This window comes from Protomyctophum bolini (assembly GCF_963924005.1).
Source record: "Protomyctophum bolini genome assembly, chromosome: 5".
NCBI classification, from domain to species: Eukaryota; Metazoa; Chordata; class Actinopteri; order Myctophiformes; family Myctophidae; genus Protomyctophum; species Protomyctophum bolini.
In genome coordinates, this window is record NC_137866.1 from 37,675,523 (window position 1) to 37,699,702 (window position 24,180).

General features: G+C 41.7%; 2 protein-coding genes across 2 annotated transcripts; both read left to right on the forward strand.

The window, feature by feature from the left end:
• Positions 1-258: 258 nt before the first annotated feature.
• LOC308315968 (synaptic vesicular amine transporter-like) lies at positions 259-14,316 on the forward strand (the record flags this gene model as incomplete). The annotated part of the gene is made up of 15 exons (XM_080764245.1): positions 259-376; positions 2,077-2,268; positions 2,420-2,768; positions 4,158-4,216; positions 4,334-4,417; positions 5,139-5,231; positions 5,602-5,691; positions 6,592-6,635; positions 8,808-8,871; positions 11,529-11,624; positions 12,296-12,374; positions 12,844-12,895; positions 13,204-13,267; positions 13,750-13,869; positions 14,159-14,316. 15 exons carry the CDS (start codon positions 259-261, stop codon positions 14,314-14,316), a joined length of 1,662 nt encoding a protein of 553 aa, XP_080620371.1.
• Positions 14,317-16,124: 1,808 nt separating this feature from the next.
• Positions 16,125-22,676, forward strand: LOC308315437 (E3 ubiquitin/ISG15 ligase TRIM25). The gene is made up of 5 exons (XM_080763404.1): positions 16,125-16,297; positions 16,502-17,341; positions 19,263-19,402; positions 20,258-20,425; positions 21,097-22,676. The coding sequence occupies exons 2-5, from the start codon at positions 16,721-16,723 to the stop codon at positions 21,803-21,805; spliced, it is 1,638 nt and encodes a 545-aa protein (XP_080619530.1). The 5' UTR covers positions 16,125-16,297; positions 16,502-16,720; the 3' UTR covers positions 21,806-22,676.
• The last annotated feature ends 1,504 nt before the right edge of the window (positions 22,677-24,180 follow it).

Sequence of the window (24,180 nt, forward strand, 5' to 3'; positions counted from 1 at the left end):
CAGTGCTAAGGTAAATAAAGAACTGCTACGAGGGTAAAACCAGAAAAGGCACTACTGTAAGACTTGTTTACATAGCCTGTCATGTTAATATGAGGCTTCAATTGTTGTAGCCTATAATATACTGTAGGCTAATATACCGGTATGCAACATTTTACAGTTAAGTGCCCATCCACTCTCCTCTCTGCAGGCGCACAACACGCACTTGTATTTCCCAGCTGAGCGATTATATATTTCGCTCGCTCCATTGAGGATTGGAATATGGCCAGATTAAAAAACTTGATAACTTGGCTCGGAGAAGAGAGGCAGTCGAGGAAACTCACTTTGTTAATCGTCTTCATCGCCCTGCTCCTGGATAATATGCTTCTGTCAGTAGTGGGTAGGTGCAACAACTCCTCATTCACACGGTCACTCACACCTGTTACCATTTTTCTAAGAGCCCAGCACGTGTACTATGTATTAGGCCTATATAAACGGCAGACAAGGTATGATGTTCTAATATTTGTCAAATTCAGACATGATTGAGATGAGAGATGATGATTGCAGGCAAGATCAAGAGATAGGCTAAGTCAAAAGCGGTCTGGCAAAAAGGTTGCCAATTTAGTAACCTATTCACCGTAAAATAACAGTAACATCCTGCCATTTATTTTAAGTAGATTTGGTCTAATACTAGCCCTGAAACAGTCATGTACGAGTGTCATGTGAACCATGGCTAGCCTAATACTAAACAGTGTCTAATACTGAACAATCTTTGTTTAACAAAGATTGTTAAATGTTCAACGTTTATCCATCTTTGGAAAAGGTATTGCCAGGTTCTTGAGCACATGCAGCATTATCCTTTGAAAACAAAAGCTATAGCTCTGCCGCCACCGGTATTTCTTGGTGAAATCGGATTCGATTGGGAATGCCTAACTGCTGTTTTCTTTTTTTTGCCGATTTATGATGAGGATCTTCAGTATTGCAACCCCCAGAAGAGTAGCTATAAGCATAATAATAATAATACATCCAATTTATATAGCACTTTTCTTGGTGCTCAAAGTCTCTTTGCAAGACAACTAACAAAAATAATAACTTTATTAAAGGAGATCTTCAGCCATTTCCAACCTATCTTCATAATAGATCCTCTATTTTGTGTCTCAGAGGAGGGCTTTTGACAGTTCAGAAACCAATAGTGACCGTATCATCGACTGAGAATACAAGCTATTAAAAAACGTTATTGCAAAAAATTTAAATAATATGTCCACAGCCCAGCTATGACTGAGACACAGACAGAGTAGATTCTTTTTTAATTTTTATCATGAGCCTTAGTGAGGACTAATTATAGTGGAAAATGGGTGAAGTTGCCTTTCATTTTAATGTTATCTTTGCTTCATTTTTAGCCTTTTAAAGAGATAATTCAGAATTTGGGGACGGCTTTGACGTGAGCTGGGAGTGAGTTCCAAAGAGAACTTTAGCTGCACTGCACCCCAGGTTTGTTTTGGTTTGGCTATAATCTCCAACAATACTGAGTAAAACCACTCGATTAGTTTATCTCAGTGGTTTTCAACCCTTTTTATAGCAAGGCCCATTATTTATTTGGCATTATGAGCCACGGACCACCACACTCAAAACTTTGAATATTTTACCGTTGGATAAGATTCCATGCTGTATTGATGTGACTACATTCTCTAATTGTCTCAAACCTCTTGCAAATTAAGTAAAGCAGATGTTTAAATATTGAGAGTGTAAAATGAAACCAAATGGACCCATCAATTTGGTTTCATTTTACACTCTCAAGAGTTAAAGATCTAATAAAGGTCCAGTTGGTTACCAACTCCCCATCATTTAGCTGGGGACCACCTGGAGCCCCCCCAAGGACCACTGGTTGAAAACTACTGGTTTATCTCAATAACAATTATTAGTCCCAAATTTTGTTTTGGCTCCTTAATCAAACTCTAAATGCATAATAATTACATTTTGGATACCTTTATACTAGGCTACCAGTGACAATCAGCCGGAGGTTCTGTCACATTTCAATCTTCCTGTGTCTTTTTCCCCACCAGTACCCATCATCCCAGTCTGTGTCTTTTGCCCCACCAGTACCCATCATCCCAGTCTTCCTGTATCTTTTGCCCCACCAGTACCCATCATCCCAGTCTGTGTCTTTTGCCCCACCAGTACCCATCATCCCAGTCTGTGTCTTTTTCCCCACCAGTACCCATCATCCCAGTCTGTGTCTTTTGCCCCACCAGTACCCATCATCCCAGTCTTCCTGTATCTTTTGCCCCACCAGTACCCATCATCCCAGTCTGTATTTTGCCCCACCAGTACCCATCATCCCAGTCTTCCTGTATCTTTTGCCCCACCAGTACCCATCATCCCAGTCTGTGTCTTTTGCCCCACCAGTACCCATCATCCCAGTCTGTGTCTTTTGCCCCACCAGTACCCATCATCCCAGTCTTCCTGTGTCTTTTGCCCCACCAGTACCCATCATCCCAGTCTGTATTTTGCCCCACCAGTACCCATCATCCCAGTCTACCTGTGTCTTTTGCCCCACCAGTACCCATCATCCCAGTCTACATGGCCACATTTAATCACCCAGTGACTCAAGTGCACAACAACACCCTCCTCAACGTAACAACAGTCAGACCGACAGCACCTCTGGTGCCTCAGAACAACTCCTGTCTCAAATCAAGCCATAGCAATGACCATGTCAAAATTGGACTACTGTTCGCCTCCAAGGCCACCGTACAACTGATAATCAATCCAGTCATTGGACCACTCACAAACAGGTGGGTGACTCGTGTGGCTGGGTTCCCATGACTGTTGTGTTTATCAACACATTCTTAAACTTCAGGGAGTAAGGTGTTGAAAGGTGTTGAAAGTGTGTGTGTGTGTGTGTGTGTGTGTGTGTGTGTGTGTGTGTGTGTGTGTGTGTGTGTGTGTGTGTGTGTGTGTGTGCCGTGCGTGTGTGAAAATAGATGTTCTTATGACATCTCAATGACATAGCAACAAGTGCAGTAATTCATAATCAAACTTTGAGGATGCAATTCAAGCAGTTTGCACATTTTTATGGTACACTGTCTGTAACGGAAAACAGGATAAACAGGATTCATCATGTACTTCAGTGACATTTATTTGCACAATATTTGAGTGCAAATGATGTCAGAGTTCAACTGGCAGCCCAGAGTGTACAAAAGTTTTATGAATTAATGTACCTCATGTCTGCATGAGTCTATGTGTGTGCATGCGTCTGTGTGGGACTGAAATCAATGAATGAATGAATGAATGAACGAACGAATTAATGAATGCAATATTTATTTTTGTGTCGTGCCACTTTGGCCCATCCCATATGGGATTATATGACACATTTAACAAAGTACATTGAAAACAACTGACATTACAGTCCTTCCTGTTCATATTCCATAATGCATTATTAAATATACATATTTGTACAGTATTGAATAGTATATGAAAAAAATGAAACAAGGCCATTTACATGTAAATGGCCCTCCTCCTTGACCAGGCCTTTTCAAGGAATGAGGCAAATGAAAAGGTGTACTTTTGAAATAGGCGTTTCAGTTTCTCGAAGTCCTCCAACCATATACATTCGTGATTATCTTAAAAAGTCTCTCCCTAATAGAGTTGTAGACTGGACAATAAAAAACAAAATGCATTTCATATTCAATTTCCTAGATCACACAGACTACATAATCTATCCTCCTCAACCGTGCCACTGCCTACATATCTACCCATCTCAATATGCAGACCAACTATGCCAGCTCTAATTTGGGCACATAAGGATCGTTTATTTTTTGACAGATTATTCAGTACGTAGTTTTCTGTATCATAGATACATGTTTTATCTCACAGTATGTGCAGAGCTTTAGGTTTACACCATATATCCAGTGCCCATCTATCCTTTACATTTTGAAAAATAATTTATTTTATTACCTTAACCAATCATTATAAATGCTATGACCAAAAACAAGAGCAGATATTCTGGCAGTCCCTGTGCCAAGTTTCAAACCAAAATGGTAAAGGTCCCAGATCTTTTGTTTAATGAAATTGAGGAGAATGGGGTGTCTTTATGTGTGCTGCTTTTCTCCCAACTATGCAATTTACTAAATGAAAATGGTTACAGCACTACATTTATGAATGATCTGTCTCTGTCCTTCCAGAATAGGGTACCAGATCCCTTTATTTATTGGCTTTTGTATAATGTTCCTCTCAACCATCAGTAAGTTACAGCCTACCCTCAAACCTAACCACACAATCTCAAAAATACAAAAAAAAAAAAAATCATAATTGAAATTCCCACTTTGTCTGAATTTCTAATTTTCTTGCTGCCCTCAAGTGTTCGCCTTCTCATCGAGCTACGCTATGATGTTTGTGGCCAGAGCTATCCAAGGTTTGGGTTCTTCCTGCTCTTCTGTGGCTGGTAAGAGTTTGGTTTGTTTATTTTATTGTCATGTTTCCATGCATGTGATATCCAATATGCATACTTGAGAAGCAACAAAGTTGCCAAAGAAATTGTCTTTGGATTGGATGTTTTTGGATTTTTTTGTCTCCTGCGGGCTAGCCTTTCCAGAAAGAAATGTAAAAAATAAATGAAAACCATAATAAAAAAAACACAGCCCTCTCGCGTATTAGGACAATATCAGTCACCAGAAAAAAGGACAGGTGTTTTCGATGAATCTAACGTGGTTAAAATGGAGTTTAGAGTTACAATTGGGGCGGGGCAGCTAAAATGAATATCAATGGGGTGTTCAGATAAGCCTGAGTAGATGATAAAATTAGGGTTAAAAAAAATAATGCATCCCTTTAAATAGAAACAGGTTCTGTATGTTAATATGCAGTAATTTGCTGCCTTTGACGGAATATTCCACAATTAATGTACTTGAACTTTATCAATATTAAACTGTCTAGCTGAAAATCAACTTTTTACACCGACCCGGTTGCTAGGCAAAACAATAAACATAAACATCGTGAGCTACTGCCAACACAAGCCATTTCTTACAATGGAGGTCTGCGACTCTGCAAGCGAGGAACCTGGATGTGAAAACATCCAACACATCTTCCCTATTCTGGCTGGCGCAGCTAACTACCCTCTATCACCACCCGGTGGCAGTTAACTTGTTAATGTTTTGACTGTGACGCAGGGATGGGACTAGTGGCCAGTGTGTACACAGATGATGATGAGAGAGGACATGCCATTGGGATCGCCATGTCAGGCCTGGCATTGGGAGTGCTAGGTGGGTAGAATAAAACCAAATGGACACTTATTAGGCCTCATTCACATATAAGACACACGCAAGAAACACTTGTCTTCTGTGTGTCTCACGGCTCACAATGCATTTCCAATGGGAGTCACGTGGTTTGATGACACAATCTTTTTGCAAGGCTGCCCTCCTCCCCCCCATGCAACAAGGTTGTCATCAAACCACGTGAATCCCATTGGAAATACATTGCAAGCCGTGCAACACAGAAGATAATGGGCACAAGTGTCTCTTGCGTGTGTCTTTTATGGGTGTGTGTGTGCTTGCGTGCGTGCATACACAGTACTTAAAAAAGCCATTGATTGTACTTTGACCATTTAACTCTATCATTGACTGTTCCCCACAGTTGGCCCACCATTCGGTAGTGTGATGTATGAAATTGTGGGGATGACCGCACCATTCTTCATTCTGGCAGCTCTGGCAGTGTTTGATGGAGGTAGAGTTACATTCTTTAAAGCAGTATTGCTGTTGATGAAAAAACTAATAATTGAAATGACAGGACTTGTGGCTCATGCACATAAAGACCGCAATGTGGGAGGTGCGGGTCAAGAATGTGCGATCCCTTCTTCTGAAGGTTTATCTTCTGAAGGTTTATCTTACGATTTCTTTATTTGAATCCACAAATTACAATTAATTTTACAAGGAAACTAATATAACGGGGTTGACAGTTCATGTTCACTTAAGGATACACATGGCACCTCCTTCTCCACACAGACAAACTGCCTATAACAGCCGGAACAGAACAGTATTTGGCAAGTTGTTTGGCTTTGCTTTTTGTCATGCCAGCTATTCAGGCCACTCATGGTCAGTTTATGCACATGGCCCAGGCTTCCGAATATCAGTATGACAAATCTACAGCGATACCCCAAGTTTGTTATACTTCCAAGTACACACACACACACACACACACACACACACACACACACACACACACACACACACACACACACACACACACACACACACACACACACACACACACACACACACACACACACACACACACACACACACACACACACACACACACACACACACACACACACACACACAATATCTCTTCTGTCGGGAGAAACCACCTTACACCAAAATGTAAATGTTTCAGGAAATGGAAAATCCAATGGAGTTGAGAGGTTTTGTCGGAACTCGCTTTTTAATACTTTTCATTGGTTCAATATATTGTTTTAACCAACACACAGACGTATAGAGGGTGTTCAATAGCATTGATTTACGCAAAAAATTAGTTAGGTGGTTTCCTCCCGACAGCAACGACATATACACAGTATGCTGTGTGCTGAATTGATTAGTGTAATTCTAAATTATTATGTCCATACAGCTCTCCAGCTCTTTGCCTTTCAACTGAACAAGAAGAAGCCAGAGGCAAGTTTGTAGATATCCTATTGTGCTCAGAATAGGGACAGTAGGGTTAATGTGGTTAAAGGGTATACATGTGATATTATATGAATTAACAATGTTTTTGTAGTTGGTTGTTACAGTTAGTTATTGAATACTGATCCTAATCTGATGCAACAACTGTGTTGAAGCAGATAAACGGTGTGAAGATTGTTTAGTATAAAGCATAGTGATGTATCAGCCTTGTGATTTATTTCAAAATAGCAACTTGGGGTGCCGCAAGAAAGTCCCCCCTTTGTTCCGTACAAAAACCGGGAGAAATAATGTTGCTTGCTTACCTCGCTATGATTACGATAAAGTTGCTCGATAATCCCTCGCATTCATATTTTAAACGAGAGGCATGTTGAAGTCAGAAATGAAGAGCTTAGTATATCCATCTGGTCTAGATTAGGAGATACGAGCCTTTCTTTCTGAGCCGTAAACGGGGAAGTGAACGGCAGCGCGCATGCGCTAACAGCAGGGAGTATGGTGCAGAGGCCAAATTACAAATATATAGTTGTCTGGGTGAAAAATCAATCACAACATAATCCCCTCCAGTTGTTGCAATTGGACAGATCTCCCTTCTTTAGTATTTTAACGATGAGGCCTGTTTTCCAGGAGAGTGGTGTTCCTTCTGAAGTCCAGACATCTCCAAGAACTTCAGTAAGGATGGTTAAGTTAGGTGTTCCTCTACTTTCAGCATTTCCGGATGGACCTGAAGTCACCTGATCTATGCCTGGTGCCTTTCCACTTTTCAATGCCTTCATACCTTCTCTTCCTTACCTCCTCAACATTTGATGGCTTGGTTTCCATGTCCAACATTTCTACCACTGGTGTGATATTTGCCTCCATTTGTGGGTCATCTCTTTAAGTACCCTCTGAAAGTATTCTTTTAGTTTAGTTTTTCCTCTTTTGTCACCACTTCTCTGTTCTGATCTAGGGTTGGGGTGTCAGTTGACCGGAATCCATTGGTCATTGGCCCGGTTTCCCAAAGGACACATGGTGTAAGTCAAGAGGTATAGATGTGCCACACTGCCACGCAATGGTAGGCCTGGTATGGTAGGCCTCAGGTCTACCATTCTGTAATTTAATAATATTTGGACTGCTGGACAGTAGGCTCTCTTACTGTCTGAGGCACATCTATGCACAAAATGTATATGTTCACAGGCTTCTGTGTGCTGCCTAGAGGGCATCTGAGCATGTGCAACACCATACCTCTTATTTGTGGCCATTGTCTTTGTAAGCTTATAGGGACAGATTCACAAAGGAAATTTACACCCAGGTGTAAATAAAGTGAGTAAATGAGTGTGTATTTTCCATACGTCATTCACCAAAGGTGGCGGAATGGGTTCATTTGTCCATATCATGGCTGTAGCTCATTTTTGCCTCACAGTCACGGGGACTCGTTATGTTCCAAGCGTTTAGTCCGGTTTCGCTGTGTAGTACAACATCTCCGGCCATTTAAAATGGTAACCGGAAACTAACATGATGATCAAGCTAACAGCGCGTCAGTACCACAGAGGTACAGGTAAGTAAGACGACCCTTTGCAGGCCAGTTAGGGCCCTGGTGGGGCTGGGCCTTAATTTTCAGGCTAATGGACGTAGTTACTTACTTACGGCCAAAAAAAATAATAGAATTGTAATGTGGACATGGTCAGAAATCACGGTATGCTCAAAGTATGAGCATAAACTGCATAGTCAACCTGGCCTATAGAGTGGGCCCATATCCTTTTGAAGCTGCTGTTTCAGCTTCCTGTGCAATATTTTCTATTTGCTTTCCTATTTGCTCTGGCCCTCTTCTTTACCTCTTTTTCTAGTGTACTGCATGACTTTTGCAGCTTGGCTTGGCTTCATTCTTTCTGACTTAACAGGTTAACTGTCAAAATCTTTTTTTTCTTCTCTTTTTTCTTCCATGTCTCCTCTGATATCCATGAGGCTTCATTTAGTTTCCTTCTAAGGCCTAACATGAGATTGTATAACCTATCTAGATTATGTCTACACCTATAAGAGATTAGATAGAGGGAACAGAATTAGGGTGCCTGCATGGGACACCGGTCTGTGATATTTAATGAGAGGAAAGTCAAATCTAGAATGATCTTCTTGATCAAATTCAATCTGATTCTACCAATTTTAATGTATTGCGTTTGTTTCTCTATACAGAGCCAGAAAGAGGGGACACCACTGTTAACACTTTTGAAGGATCCATATATTCTAGTTGCAGCTGGTAAGAAACTAATGAAACTGAATCTAAAGCTACATTGACAATTGACATTTACTCAAATCCATTTCACTGTGGGGCCCCTTTTCCACCGGGGTTGAACCGGTTCGGTTCTTTCTTCCCGCCAAATATTGAACCAGTTCAGAGTGTTTCCACTGAATATTAGTTGGTTCCGAACCATAAACGTTCGTTCCCAATGTGAACCACAAAACGGTGGTTCAGCTTTGTAATTGCACGCAGCGCTTTGTGAACCGAGACGATATAAGTGGGTGTGTCAGTAGGTTGGAACTTGTCAGTGGGTTGGAACTTGTCAGTGGGTTGGAACTTGGGAGGACGCAGACACAGTGACACACGCAACAGATATTCGATGCGATATCTTTGAACAAAAATACGTTTACATTAATTGCCAACGCAAACATGAAACGATCCAAACGTATACGGATGCATCGCGATCCAGAATCCAGCTGAGACTTGCGGGGCGTTATAATAACTTGTAACCCTGACATCACAACCTCGTGGATACTGTTTACATCGGTTTGTGTTGTGCAACGCCCTCGGGGCGTCTGCGGGCATGACGGATCCTTCTCCATTTCAACATTTTGTGTTTATGTATAATAGCGCCACCAAATGAACCGGGGTTCAATCTGGTGGAAATGCAGCCTGTTCCCGACCGGTTCGCAAAAAGCACCAAGGTTCGGAACGGCACTGGTTCTGAACCGAAGTTCTTTTGGTGGAAAAGGGTCCTGGGTGTTTTGTCCAGTGACAAATAAGACAAATAAGCCTATGATTGATTTGCTGGGCTTTAGGTGCTGCAGCACAGGGCACCAACCTTGGGGTAGGGAGAAAGTGAAAGAAGACTGAACTACAACATTTTCCCTGCTTCCACCACACATGCACTCACAGAGCCCATGTGTGTCCAGTGTGGGTGAAAGTCCGGTGACGGCACGTGAGCCTGGGCCCATTGGTCAGGTAGGCCTACAGAAACGGGCCGGGCCGCGACCTGGTCGGGTCCCGACTAGCCTCGTTCACACTCTTACTCATCTGCGAAGAGAAAAGCCTGGTCACAACCTAAGGCAAAGAGCGCATAACCGGAAGTCTTGGGCTGGAAGATCTGTCAGATGTATTTCCCCCCGGTTACGATATTTTCCAGCCAATCACAACACTTGTTTCATACACTGAGAATGTAAACAGATTTGTTAAGCGTCAACATCATTCAAAATCCTGCTACTTACGCCATATTTCAGCAATGCACTCTACAGCAGTCTTGGCCAGCGTGGGTCCTGAGTCCCGACAGGCTTGCAGGGCTCTAATGGATACGTGGATGGATGAGACTGCATGAGAGAAAGAGAAATGGGAGGTGGGTGGGAGGTTGTAAAGCACAAAAGTACTAAAACAGAGAATATATGTAGCCCCACTTTTAAATATAAACTTGAGTTCCCTTAACTAATTACCATGAAATCACTTGTTTTTAACCTTTTTAGCTTAAACCCTTTTAAACCTGCACACCTTATTATTAAATCCTTATCTAAGCAAATAGAAAAAACAACCAGATGTCTTTTATAATTTTACCTAAAAATATTAATTCAAATAAAGTGATCCTAAAATAAAAAACAGAATAATGTTCTCACTGGTACAGTAGATGATACTCAGTTTCACTCAGCAAATGCACTTTACAATACCATTTCAGATAACTTGTGTATTCACATTACAAAACCTTATAGGCTAACCTTTAACACATGAACTATCTAAGCCGGCATGTAAAAATAAACAAAATAAAAGTACTCAAAACCCCCGTTGCAGGCCTGTGTCTTCACTCTTGTGAGTCAAAGGGCAACTTACAGTTCAGGAGAATGGTGGTGGTGTTGTTGTTATGAGAGCACTCAGCACTGTCTTTGATGCATGTGCGGCCTACACATGCAGGTGGACGGTGAACAATGGACTTAGCTGGGCAGAGTCTGTCAGAAGAGATGAGGGGCAGGTCCCACGTAACGTTGCCAGAGGAAGGTTAGAGCGTTGCCTGGTAGCTCAAGCCGCTATCTGGGATGTCTTGCTTCAGGCGACGTCTTCAGGAAGGTTTAGCTAGTAGCTTAGGAGTTGACTGCTTTAGCTAAACAGGCTACCTCCTCCTCCCACTATCATGATACACTGTCCAACTAGCATGCGAACAGCATACATATGCAGTCTCACTGTGAAGCTGGAAAACGTCCTTACTCCTTGTTGAAATCACTGTCCATGGCATCAACCAGTCCAACACTTGCAACTCAAACCAACAGTATACTTTTTCACTAATCTGGTCAAGACTTATAAAACAACGTTTTGTGTTACATTAATTTCTCCTCTTCACTCTGTCCCTCTGTGCTGCTTTGCTCTCTCTCCTAATTACAGTACTCAATGCCCCACACATGTGCCCAATCTACTCACTCAATCACTCACACACACACACACACACACACACACACACACACACACACACACACACACACACACAATTCCTTCAAGTAAGTAAAATAAAACATTACAGATAAATACATGGTAGGTATACATTTATTTTTTCTTTCTTTTTTAAACAGTAAACATGAAACCAAAATTATTACACATATTATATACCCAACCAGGTTACATATACTTACCAAGGGTCGACATGTCCTCTTTCTCATCACCAGGTTCAATTTGTTTTGCAAACATGTCCATCGCCATGATGGAAACCAACTTACCTATGTGGATGATGGAGACCATGTGCAGCAGAAAGTGGCAGCTGGGTATTTATGCAAATATGCTGAAATACATACAGTACGCACATATAAAATGTATTATCCTTTAACCATTTAAATTTATTTATTTGACTGGAGTACCCCAATGCTCTATACTAGGCCCCATCCTGTTTCGCTCTATACACTAATGGCATATTCACCGGAAAAAGGAGATCTACAAGCTTGGGACACTGGTGAGCTTGTAAAAGCAACGCAGAAGTATAATATATACTATATTATAGTATAGTATATACTTTTGAGAAGCTTCTGTTGGCCATTTGTCATCCTAATCTAAACGTCATTTTTACACATTTGTTTTGCCATTATTTTGCATGGCAGAGAATAGCCTTATATACTGTAGATTAGAATCTACAGTACAAACTCACAATGCATCATGCTGCGGCGCATTGTGAGATTGTAGATTTGCTAGTTTTGGTGCACAACACTGGCGCCCAACTAGGCAACCCCATTCCTCCAATCTTCTCTTAATAACAAGCATTTCTCCTAATTGTGAGGACGAAAAATGTCAAATTCCACTATACTTGTGGGGACATTTAGCCCTCACAAGTGTAGTGTAATAATACAATTATACACACGCACGCACATGCATGCATACACAAAGCATAAACACACACGCTTCAATAACACAGTCCCGCTGTCTTGCTGTGTTTGTCTCACAGGTGTTGTCTTCTTGCCTGCATCCATCTCCTACTTTATTGGAACATACATATTCGGCTCATTGGCACACAAGATGGGGAGGTACGGAGGGATATTAGTAATATTACTCTTCCCCCCCCCCCCCCTTGAACCAATCTCCTTAGCTCCTCTATCTTCTCTCTCTCTCTCTCTCTCTCTCTCTCTCTCTCTCTCTCTCTCTCTCTCTCTCTCTCTCTCTGGCCTTGCTATCTGGTTCTGCTGGAGTTCTACATGAGTTTAGACTTTTTCTGTTTGTTGTTGTCAGACATGCCATATTGAATTCTCAAAGACACCATTTCTTTCAGGAATACAATTCCTAGGATGATTAAAACAACATATACAATTCCCAAACTAGCCTAGGGCAGTACAGAGTCCACAGAATGAATTTGCTTTCTCTTGAGGACTTAATTCCTATTAAGGCAGCCCCCCCCCCCCCCCCCCCCCTCCTCTCTCTCTCTCTCTCTCTCTCTCTCTCTCTCTCTCTCTCTCTCTCTCTCTCTCTCTCTCTCGTCTCTCTCTCTTTCTCTCTCAGGTGGCTGTGTGCTGTGATTGGGATGGTGTTGGAAGGGCTGAGCCTAATCTGTGTGAGTATGATTAAGACTTCAAGGGAAAGGCTCGCTCAACTCGAGGGCAGTCTGGAGAAGTTCTTGAATATACTACTGGATCATATGTGTAATTTGTATTTGTGGAAAGGCAACCAGATTTGACAATGGATTTTATCATTTAAAGCAACCGCAACCACAACCATTCCTCCATATATAACTTTCTGTATGCTTACTGTATGTTAATTTTCCTATTGTATTTTAATGAGGCCATATTCAGAGATTATGATGAACTACAAACACTGGACAACAGGTTGTTTAGTATTTCTATATTCCATTCACTGGTCCAGATGCCCTTTGCCAGCGACATCTATGGTCTGATTGTTCCCAACCTTGGTGCTGGTTTTGCCATTGGTAAGTCCACTTTAGATTGTCCACATGCTGAAATTAAGGCATCATATAAAATTGAGATAACAATTACAAATCAAATAAACCCTTATAGTGAATGGTGCCGATTATACCCATAATATTTTTTGTCTGTGAATTTTGTGGAGGGCCGCTCCACTTTAAACATTTTCTCCAGTCTGCTCGGATGCAGACTTGCATGGGACCAAAACTTTTAGAACTTAAGAAATTATGCCTTATTCTATCTAGACTACTAACATGGGGAGTTTGGAAAATTACCCATAAGGGGCGAGCTCCAAAAGTGGTCTTTGGTATACCATTCTACAAAAAAGTGGTATATACCACTTTTAAAAGTGGTATACCAAATTACCACTTTTGGAGCTCGCCCTCCCTCAAATTACTTTGCACCCAAAATATGGGTGTAAACAGCTTAGTGAGTCGGGCCCTAAATCTTTGCTATTAGATTGTTTAAATTGTGTGATCTGCAACAGGTATGGTGGATGGTGGTGTGATGCCGTTAATGGCGACTTTGGTGGACCTGCGTCATGTGGCTGTTTATGGAAGTGTATACGCCATTGCTGATGTGGCTTTCTGCATGGGCCATGCTATAGGTATGAAATGTTTCAAGCCAGCACCAACGTGCTATCTGTTCACATCTTTTAAAAACTGAAATGCTGGATAATGTCAAACGTAAATATGAATTCATACATGACTCATACGTAACTCGGTAAACAGTTACAGTTGAAACTCTTGAGATGACAGGCCAGCTCACCTCCAGTATGTTTATTCTTATTGCCTTCAGGCTTTGGAAGAAACATAGTGGAGTCTCTGACATTCACTTGTTCATCATTATACTCTTAGTCCCTTACGTTGCCTTGTTTGTATTCTACACAACTCCAGGTCCGTCTATCGGAGGCTCCATAGCTGCGAAGTTCGGCTTCCCTGTGATGATGACCTCCATTGCAATAGTAGAAATATTGTTCGCTCCTCTCTGCATGTTCCTCAAGAATCCAGCGCCACGAGAAGAGAAAATAGTGAGATCTGATGCACACATCTAGAAATAAAATGCAGGCACGCACGCACGCACGCACACACACACACACACACACACACACACACACACACACACACACACCCACACACACACACACACACACACACACACACACACACACACACACACACACCTGCTTTAAAAGAAGATAATAAAACATGTTTTGCTTGTCCAGGAGGGGTGAGATCCCGTCAACGACGTCCGACATAGTCATCCTGTGTCTACTAACACCCATCGTCACCTCATCCTCCATCAGTTGCTGGCTGCATCTGTCCTCAACACCTCTGTCTACTGTATATGTATTTACTCTACTCTTATGTTTACTCATATACCTCACAGTATCCTCTTACATACTGTATTACAAAGCTTCTAGGAACATCTTTGAATGCAGGTTGTGATGTGTCACAGAGACAACATTTTTTGGGAGTGTTCTACCCATTGCTGGATGTCTGAATACAAAAAATTAAAAAAGAAAAAAAAAGGTAATTCAAATTTTGACATATTATTGCTTATAGCAGCTTTAATGTAAATCGCTCTGGATTAAGAGTGTCTGCTACTGTAAATGCCTAAATGTATTTAGTTTGTATTTTAACGTGTAAATGTATAAAAAGACAGAAAACTTAGATGTACAAATAATGCATTGTTTGACATATTTGTTACAGTACATTAATCCATATATGCAGGGGTGAAAGTGTCTTTCTTACCGGAACTCCCAGAGATTTAAATAAGGGACACCTGCTGGCCGTTATGTTTTTGAGTGGTGCAATTAAACACTGCAAAGTTGTTTTTTGCATTGGCCGGGACTGGACCCTCATTAGACCCCTCAATCATTCATTTATATTAAGTGTCTCTCCACAGTCATTCACCACAGTCATTGTTCAAATACTGGTAGTAAACAAACACGCCCATTTCTGGGACAGAGAGGACATGGCTGTTCGCCCCATGGCGTGTACAGTCAACACTGTGCTTTTACCCTAGGGCATGCTATTACACATGCAGGCAAGCACGCACGCACGCACACACACACACTGAGGTAGATTTATTTTGTTTTATTTACATAGCCTACGTTATGCATCTACTCAACACATCACAGAGACAAATATTGTACTTTTTAATCCCCTACAATTATTTTACTGTTTTATTTAGCCTACTAGTTACTTTGCAGATTTACATTATTTGAAATCATACAAAAATAAACATACATTCCTCTCCGGATTGTTTAAAAATTGGTATCCCGACCTGACATTATATTTTGTGTTTACCAAGAGCTGGAGAGACTGAACAAACAATAGACAGCAATTATTCATCTAAATATAGAGCATAGAGTTTTATTTTAACATTGTATTTGTTTACAAAAACATATCACTTGCACACCCTTCGATTCGACTTTCAAAAGCAGATTTTTTTTTTTTAAGTGTTCAATTATTATTATAATGATGTGATGTAAACATGCTGTAAATGCGTGAATTATGTAATGTAAACATGCTGCAAATGCAATTGTGAAATGGTGTCTTATAAACCCATGAGGGTTGGGCACATTGTGTGCAGGACACGGAAATAAATAAACAATCATCATCATCATCATCATATTGTTCAGGATGTTAAGCCCCTCTCTAGGCCTACGCCAGGGGAGATTGTTATCACATTGTTCTGCTTGAAAAACATTTGAAATATGGGCAGTAATGATCATGTGCAGGATATTTTTACCGTAAACCATAGCCCATATCAGTGTGAATTCCGCGCAGGAAGGAAGGAGGGCTTAGTAGTTGCAACGGAATGCTGTCCTTCACCTTTCTAGACACACACCTTTCACTGCCAGTGGGGAGTGCTTTGTTCAGACCACAGGAGAGACCCATTTCTCACTCACAATCTTGTTGACTGGACGTCTACACTGATTTTTGCAAGCCATTATATTGGATTTGTGTGTGCAGACATCATCAACCTATCTACATTTGTTGCTGTGGTAACAACGTATCACCAGAGGAGTAAGTAACTCTTAACTTATACATTGTCATGACTCATGCTGTTGGTCCTGAAAAATATTGCAGATCTACAAATTCTCAAGGCATTGCATCATGATGAGTTGTGAGAACTCTGATTGCAAGTAGGATATATAGGCCCATAATCTGGCTGGCAGTCTGAAGATATAGCCTATATGACTATGTTGATTTCTTGGTCTATTGTTTCAGATTCACCTGTATTTATCTGGAAGGTGTGACTGTTTGGAAAGAACAGACGGTGACATCTGAAAACAGAGGAAACACATATAGGTAAAGGATTTATCAGTCCGTAGAAGGCAGATAGAAAGGCGATGGCAAAGGGGGAGTAAAAGCAGACACCTGTTGAGGCATAGGAATAACAGAAGTCGCAGTACTGAGCTATCGTAGCACCACTGTCAACCCAACACCATGTCAGAGCAGCTGCTAGAATATGAGCTGAGCTGTCCCATCTGCCTTCAGCTTTTCTCTGACCCTGTGGTTCTCCCATGCGGTCACAATTACTGCCTGGACTGCATCCGACAGGCATCCCTCACCAAGGGAGGCGACCAAGATCCCCTGACATGCTGCCCCGAGTGTCGCGTGGGGTATGGCGGCGTCGAGACGCTGCAGAGGAACTTGAAGCTCCGTAGCATCGTCGAGGGCTACCAAGCCGCCGGGCCTCCTCCGATGCCAGACGGTCTCCCCGAGACGAGTCTGGCGCAGCCGGAGGTGGCCTGTGACCACTGCTTCGACGGGGACGCCAAAGCGGTGAAGACCTGCCTGCGGTGCGAGGTGTCTTTGTGCGACAGGCATCTCCAGAAGCACCACGAGAAGGAGTCTTTCCACACTCACTCGATGGTGGAGCCCAAGGGGGTGCTTGGGACGAGGGCCTGTGTCACCCACAGACGGCCCCTGGAGTACTTCTGTGCCAGCGACATGACGTCGCTGTGTGCTACTTGTTTCATAGAAGGAGCTCACCAGCATCACGATGTGCTCACCTTCGACGTGGCCGAGGACGAGATGAGGCGAGCACTGGAGAGCCACAACAAGGTACTGTTATTGATTTAAACTCAGCCACTTTCTACCTGCCTTCCCTATTTTGGGTAGCCTATATTCTATTTATTTTCCTTTTTCCACATATTTCAAAAAGCAAAAATAGCAGCTCTACAAGCTCACAACTTGTGAGCTTGTAGAGCTGCTATTTTTGACCTTAGCTTAGTGCAGTACACTACATCATGACTGGTTGTGAGCTTGTAGACCTGCTATTTCCGCTACTGTCGAGTGGGGATATGAGCTAAGATTAGTGCTTTGGTAACACTTGCTATGCACCATGTCTTTGCATCTGATCCCACTGTTTCCAACCAATAGTCCACAGACTACTAGTTGTCCATGGCATAATTTGGCCAGCATGTGATCCATGGGAACACGTTTTAAAATGTAAATAGATAAATAACCTACCTTTTATTCAAAATACCTTTTAGTATTAAAATAGTCCATGAAATAAATAATTACGATGTACGATATTACGATATTACATGCAACAAATTGTAAGTGTTGTGATTATATGGGCACATTTACAACTCAACTCAACTCAAAGTTTATTTATAAAGCATATTTGAAATGACAGAAGCCAACCAAAGCCACCTACAAGCCAATAGAATAATAAACAATTAACAATAAAGTACAATGAAGAAAACAGAAGGGAATGCAGTTTTGTATAGTTTCCCCCCCCCCCAATAAATGATTACACAATCAGCAATCCGGTAAACGTCCCATATACTTGAGATTCTGGTAACTGTGGAATGAATAACTGTGGAATGACTTCCTTGTAACCTGACAACATTGACGTGCCACTGCCATCATAAGTCACCAGGTAATTTAGTGCACTGTTCTATGGAAGAAAAATTAATTATACAAATTAAAAAAAAAAAGAAGAAACTAAAGAAGCCGTAGCTAGGGAGAACACAATAACTGCAGATAGGCCTATAGTCATATTGTATAAACATATTTCTTCCATAGAGATTTCTTAAAAGGGTTTAATTCATTTAAATACCGTAAGCTTTAATGCCACCCTTTTGACAAAATAAATATGACCTTCTGATCCAAAGATCACCATTCATAGAGTTTGAGCAAAACATTAATCACTGATCATGGTCCAACAGTGCTATCTGGTGTGAAATAACCTACATTACATGTGTAGTAGAATGTTACTTTCTACATGTTAGATCTATTTAATGCCCCTACTTTCTTTCAGAATACAGATGTAAAAAATATTAAAGCCCACTTTTACTACTAACAAATCTGGACTTCGATGGACTTGAAGTTGCCAACATCGGCATTGAGCGATTTGTAATGATAGGAACAGGGTGCATTGAAGAGTAGTACAATGATAATACCCAAGGAAAAATAATACCTGAACGATTACTAGATTTAATCTGCCTGTGAGTGTGAGGCAAACCAGTTTCAAAATGAGACCTGCTTGTCTTGAACATATTCCAGTTTCAAATGCATCTTGCCACGTCTTAAAAATCAACCTATGACTGCTGAACCTGACAGGAATGTTCCTCCTGTCTTATTAAAACCAACAAATAATGTCTGGCATGTTGACAAGATATGAGAGAGGCTGGAATTTAGGTCAGAGATAGCAGTTCATTTCCTTGTCGTTAATTTTAGATCTAGCTCACGATGGGTGGCAATGCAAAACACTGTGAGCTGTTACATTTGCTATACTAGCGGGCCTAGTGTAGAGTACAGTAGGTGGTTATATGTGATATGTTTTGCCAAATATTTGTAGAATATTGTAGGATGTAGAGTTTGTAGACTATATTAATTGTACATCCTCCTACCCATGAAGACCAGGGCCCATTATACCAGGAGTAATTCCGTAGATTATTTAATGATATACAGTAACACACACAGAGAGACACATGTACTTACTGTACATTAACAGGTTCATTGCCTGGGCTTGCAGGTGGTGTTGTGCAGGCTGCAGATGACAGAGAGTCTCCTCCAGAAGGCAGCAGTTGACCAGGATTCGTCTGAAGCCGTGGGGGACAAACTGGTCAACAGGGCCGTCACCCTGATGGACAACATGGCGTCCATGGTGGACAGGTAATTCAACCCTCATATAACCACACAGGTTAATTTACAAGTGCGGCCTGTTAGCACAATTAGCACTGTACGTGGTTTTGAGTTTCACTTATAGTTAAATTGAAATGCTTTGAAATAACCTTAAAGTGTGTTTCTAAACATTATTCACCTGCAACTCTGGTCAGTAGGATACAGATTATGTATCTGACAAATCACACCACATCGCAGAAAATTATTTGGTAAATGGAATGTGGTGATCATTGTAAGATTGAAAGGGTCATGACACTGAGTTTAGGAGGTGTAACCTTAATTTCAATCTTCTTCGTCTGAGAGGATATGAATGCAGAGAGGTAGCTATTATACACAACACAACACAACACAACACAACACAACACAACACAACACAACACAACAAACACAACACAACAATGGTTATGGGAGTGCCTATTATGGGTTGTAGATGGAGTCGGTGTAACCAAATGGAGCCGGTCCATTTGATTACATTATACACTAGTATAAACTAAAGAGTTAAATGACCACTCAGGCCTGACTCACACCTTCACAACAGATTGATGTATAGCTGATGCATGAGACTTATTGACTGATGCAAGCTCGCAATTCATTTCCAATGGGAGTCACATGGTTTGACACAACATTGTTGTTGTATGAGGGGGAAGGGGGCAGTCGAAACACAGCCGAAAGCCGTACAACAAAAATGTTGTGTCAAACCATGTGACTTCCATTGGAAATGCATTGGGGCAAGATGTAAACAAACCCTTTGTTTATAGCATGCATCAATGTTGTATACTATAGATCGAAAGGTGTGAGTCAGGACTGTGTTGACTGTGTTCTACTGTACCTAATTTTTCTATTCAGATACAGGGAACGACTCAGTGTACTGTTGGACGAAGAGCGCGGCCAGCGGAGGGACAGCTGGGTGAACGGTCTGTCTGCACTGGAAGAACAGCAGCAACAGTTACTGGAGGCCCAGCAGAGTGCCGTGCAGGCCCTCTCCGAGCCAGACAAGTTTCTCTTCATACACAGGTACGTTGTTGCTATAAACAGAAGGCTGTGTTGGTTTTTAAAAATATCTGTTTTTTCTGCACGGTTGAGGTCAAATTAAGGTTAAAGCACACCGTTTTAAAGTTGTTTAACAAACAAAGAGTAAAGAGATAATAATGAGAGAATGATATATTTAAAATTACATAACACAATCAATAGACTATCATCCAATCTGTTACCAGTAAATATGAACAAACATCTATCACCTATGGATTATGTACACTACAAACTATCAACAGTGGCTATGGGACTGATTTAATGTACAGTGTCAGCCGAGGGTATCTGAATTGTTTATCAACAGTATGAGTGAATAAACAGAACTTGAACAGTTGGTGTTCTTCTGCATGGCTCTCTAGGCCTGACTTCCACCAGGGCTCACAAGGATCAATCTATCCATGGAATTCCCTTTGCGTTTCTAGCCTTTAGGGTTGCATCCACCTAATCAGGCTATTTCTCAACTTCTCTTTTTAATAAATTACCTTTGTCTAGTTCCAGTATCGGTCTGTTACTGTACTCTACTCTGTGTATACCGTATGTGTAAAGCAGTAAACCCAAGTAAATTTGCTTGTATGTGCAAATTTAAGTTGCTTGGTAAATAAAATGGGTTTTTAATTCCAGAGGCGAGCAAATCATATTTGTCCTCTTCTCCCTAGGTACTTGCTGATTGAATCCCAGATCAGAGAAGCCATCACAGCCACCGTCCATTCCAGGCTCCCCTCGAAGGCCCCCATCAACACCAATCGGCTCCAGGGACGCCTCCGAACCCAGGACTTCCACTCCGAATTGACTCGTCTGCTGGACTCTCTTCAGGTCATGCTCAACCCCCTGGAGCTCACCTTCAACCTCTTCACGGCTCACCCCAGCCTGGTGCTCTCCAGCGACCTGCGCACCGTCAAGTACAGCGCCACCAAGCAGCCCTACATGGTGCACATGGAGCGCTTTGCCAGCGCGCCCCAGGTGCTGTGCAGCCAAGGCTTCTCGAGCGGCGAGCACGTGTGGGTGGTGGAGATGGGGGGAAACAGCATGTGGTCGCTGGGCCTGTGCTACAAGTCGATCCCGCGCCGTGGCGACCACAGTCGCCTGGGACACAACGGTGTCTCCTGGCGAGTGCAGTGGAAGAACAAGAAGCTGACGGCGTGCCACGCCTCGTCCAACGTGGGGCTGCCCGAGACGTCCAATCAGCCGCTGAGGATCGAGGTGACGCTGGACTATGAGAGCGGGACGCTGGCGTTTCACAGCATCAAAGGGCGCAGGGAGCACCTGCACACCTTTAAGGCTGTGTTCAGGGAGCAGGTGTACCCGGCGTTCAGCATCCACTCCAACAACGCAGAGTCCTGGATCACACTGCAGAGTGGAGTGTAGACGCTGCTACTACAGTATATACTGTTGTAAATGCAGCTTGTCGCGTCATATAACAAAGCCTCTTGTACAGTAAAATCATCAGTGTTAAAGCTGCAATCCAGAAGTTATTCTAATGAATAAAACTTTTTTTTTTAACCGATGTGTAAGATAGTTACAATACAATACAATATAGTATACTATATACATCTGCAGTGGTTGGAGGTGGTCTCCCTACTCTTGTCCTGAGAAATGTGGGAAACTGGTGTCAGGACACCAGTTTCCCCTGATCCAATTGGCAACTGCCTCTTGGATGAGCAGTAGACACTAGACATTGGTCTCTTATGCGTGAGAATCACATGAGGACATCAAAGTTATGGATTGCAGCTTTAATTGATGAGACTGTAAAAATTATGTTTTCGGTCCAGCTATTATTTTGCTGTATCTTTCTTTTTTGAATGGCACAAATTGATCAAATCAATACCTATACAGTAGCCTATTACGTGATTATTTTGCCTATCTAATGGTTCCTCATAATACAAACCCTGATTCATGCATATACTGTGTGTGTGTGTGTGTGTGTGTGTGTGTGTGTGTGTGTGTGTGTGTGTGATGTGTCTATCCGTCTATCTGTCTGTCTGAACCTTTTTTTCTTCAGATATTACTACTAGGGGTGCCCGATTATGAAATTATGACCGATATAGGGGCCATAGGGGCTTGGCCCAAAGTGTTAATAAAGCATTTAACCAATCAATAAATATACTCTTGTCCTGAATGAGATGAGCACACAAAGTAGACCAATCCGATGCCGATATGGTAGGCTATTTATGGCTGATATGGCCGATTCCGATTACACTACCAATCACATCGTGCATCTCTCTTCTTTTTAACGTTCTGTTTACGTTCTTTTTTATATATGCAAAAATAAATTGAGGAATACAAACAGAGTCTAATTACATCTCTAATTACTACACTGCACATGCATCGTTTTAAGGTTATTTATCACCATGTGAGCTTTGCAAATGTATCTACATCTAATTCATTCTCAATTTGTCTGTCTGGTATACAATCCATACATATATTGCAAACAAATTAGGAATCTGTACAATGCACAATGTAAATGTCTGTCATTAGGCGAAGGCTGCCAGATATGGACAGAAGGTGTACAAATAAACTGGTGAAAATATTAGATTTTTGATCAAATAAACCCAATAAGCCCTTGGTTGACAGACAGACATGTCATAAGCAAAGCAAAGCAAAGGTACTATGTTTACCCAGGGTAACTGGACTCAATAACTTGTTTACAGCCAGGCCCTGCTCATAGAACATTTCATGGTAGGGGTTCAATGCCTTGCTCAAGGGAACTTCAGCGGTGGTAATTTTAACGTGCCGGTCCGGGGATACGAAACAGCGACCTTCCAGTATCAAGACCGCTCCGCAAACCATTCGGCCACCGCTGCCATGCATTGGTGGGCCAAGCGCACCTAAAAAATAACACCAAAATACAATATCATCAAGAAATATAAAACACTATAATTATATAGTAGAAATTCACCTTTCTATGGGAGAGTACAGTTATATTATGTATTATGTTGCATATTCATACAGCTTTTCAGGTTTTGGCCTTTATAATGCATGACTGAAAAATGCATTCTAATTCATTCATTCATTCATTCAAGATTCAAGATTCAAGATTGCTTTATTTTGTCATTATTTCCAACTGTAGCAGCAGAAAAAAACGAAAGTACGTTTCTCCTAGTTAAAAAAGACAACACAGGCTCATATCATACAATAATACATTATCAGTGCAAGACAATACTAAGTATAAATAAGTCCTAAAAACTACAGGGATCCATAAAAAAGATTAATAGAATAAAAAACCATTTAAAAAACTGAACATAGATCACAGTTCATGTCTTATCTGCCAGGGAGGCTAGAGTTCAGGAGCCTGATTGCCTGGGGAAAGAAGCTGCTCCGCATCCTTTCTGTCCTGGCACTGATGCTCCTGTACCGTTTCCCAGAGGGCAAAAGGGAGATCAGGCTGTGAGAGGGGTGGGTGGCATCCTTAGTGATACCAGTTGCTCTCCTGATGCACCTTTGCTGGTACATTCATTCATTCAAAATAAGAACTCCTACTGTGCTTGCTATGCACATCAGGGTTGCCAGGTTGTACTTCATGTAAGGAAACAAGGAAGTTAATGTATGTTTGAGACTATGAGTTATACAAACGCGTAAATAAAATAACGTAAAAATAAATAAATCACGATAAACTGAAAGTACTACACGTGAAATAAGTAGGCTATGGTGTGTTTGAACTTCTGATCATATCCTGTACAGGGGAACGGCCAACAACAAATCTGGCAACCGGGGGGAACCCATCTGTCAAAATTTCCAGTCGA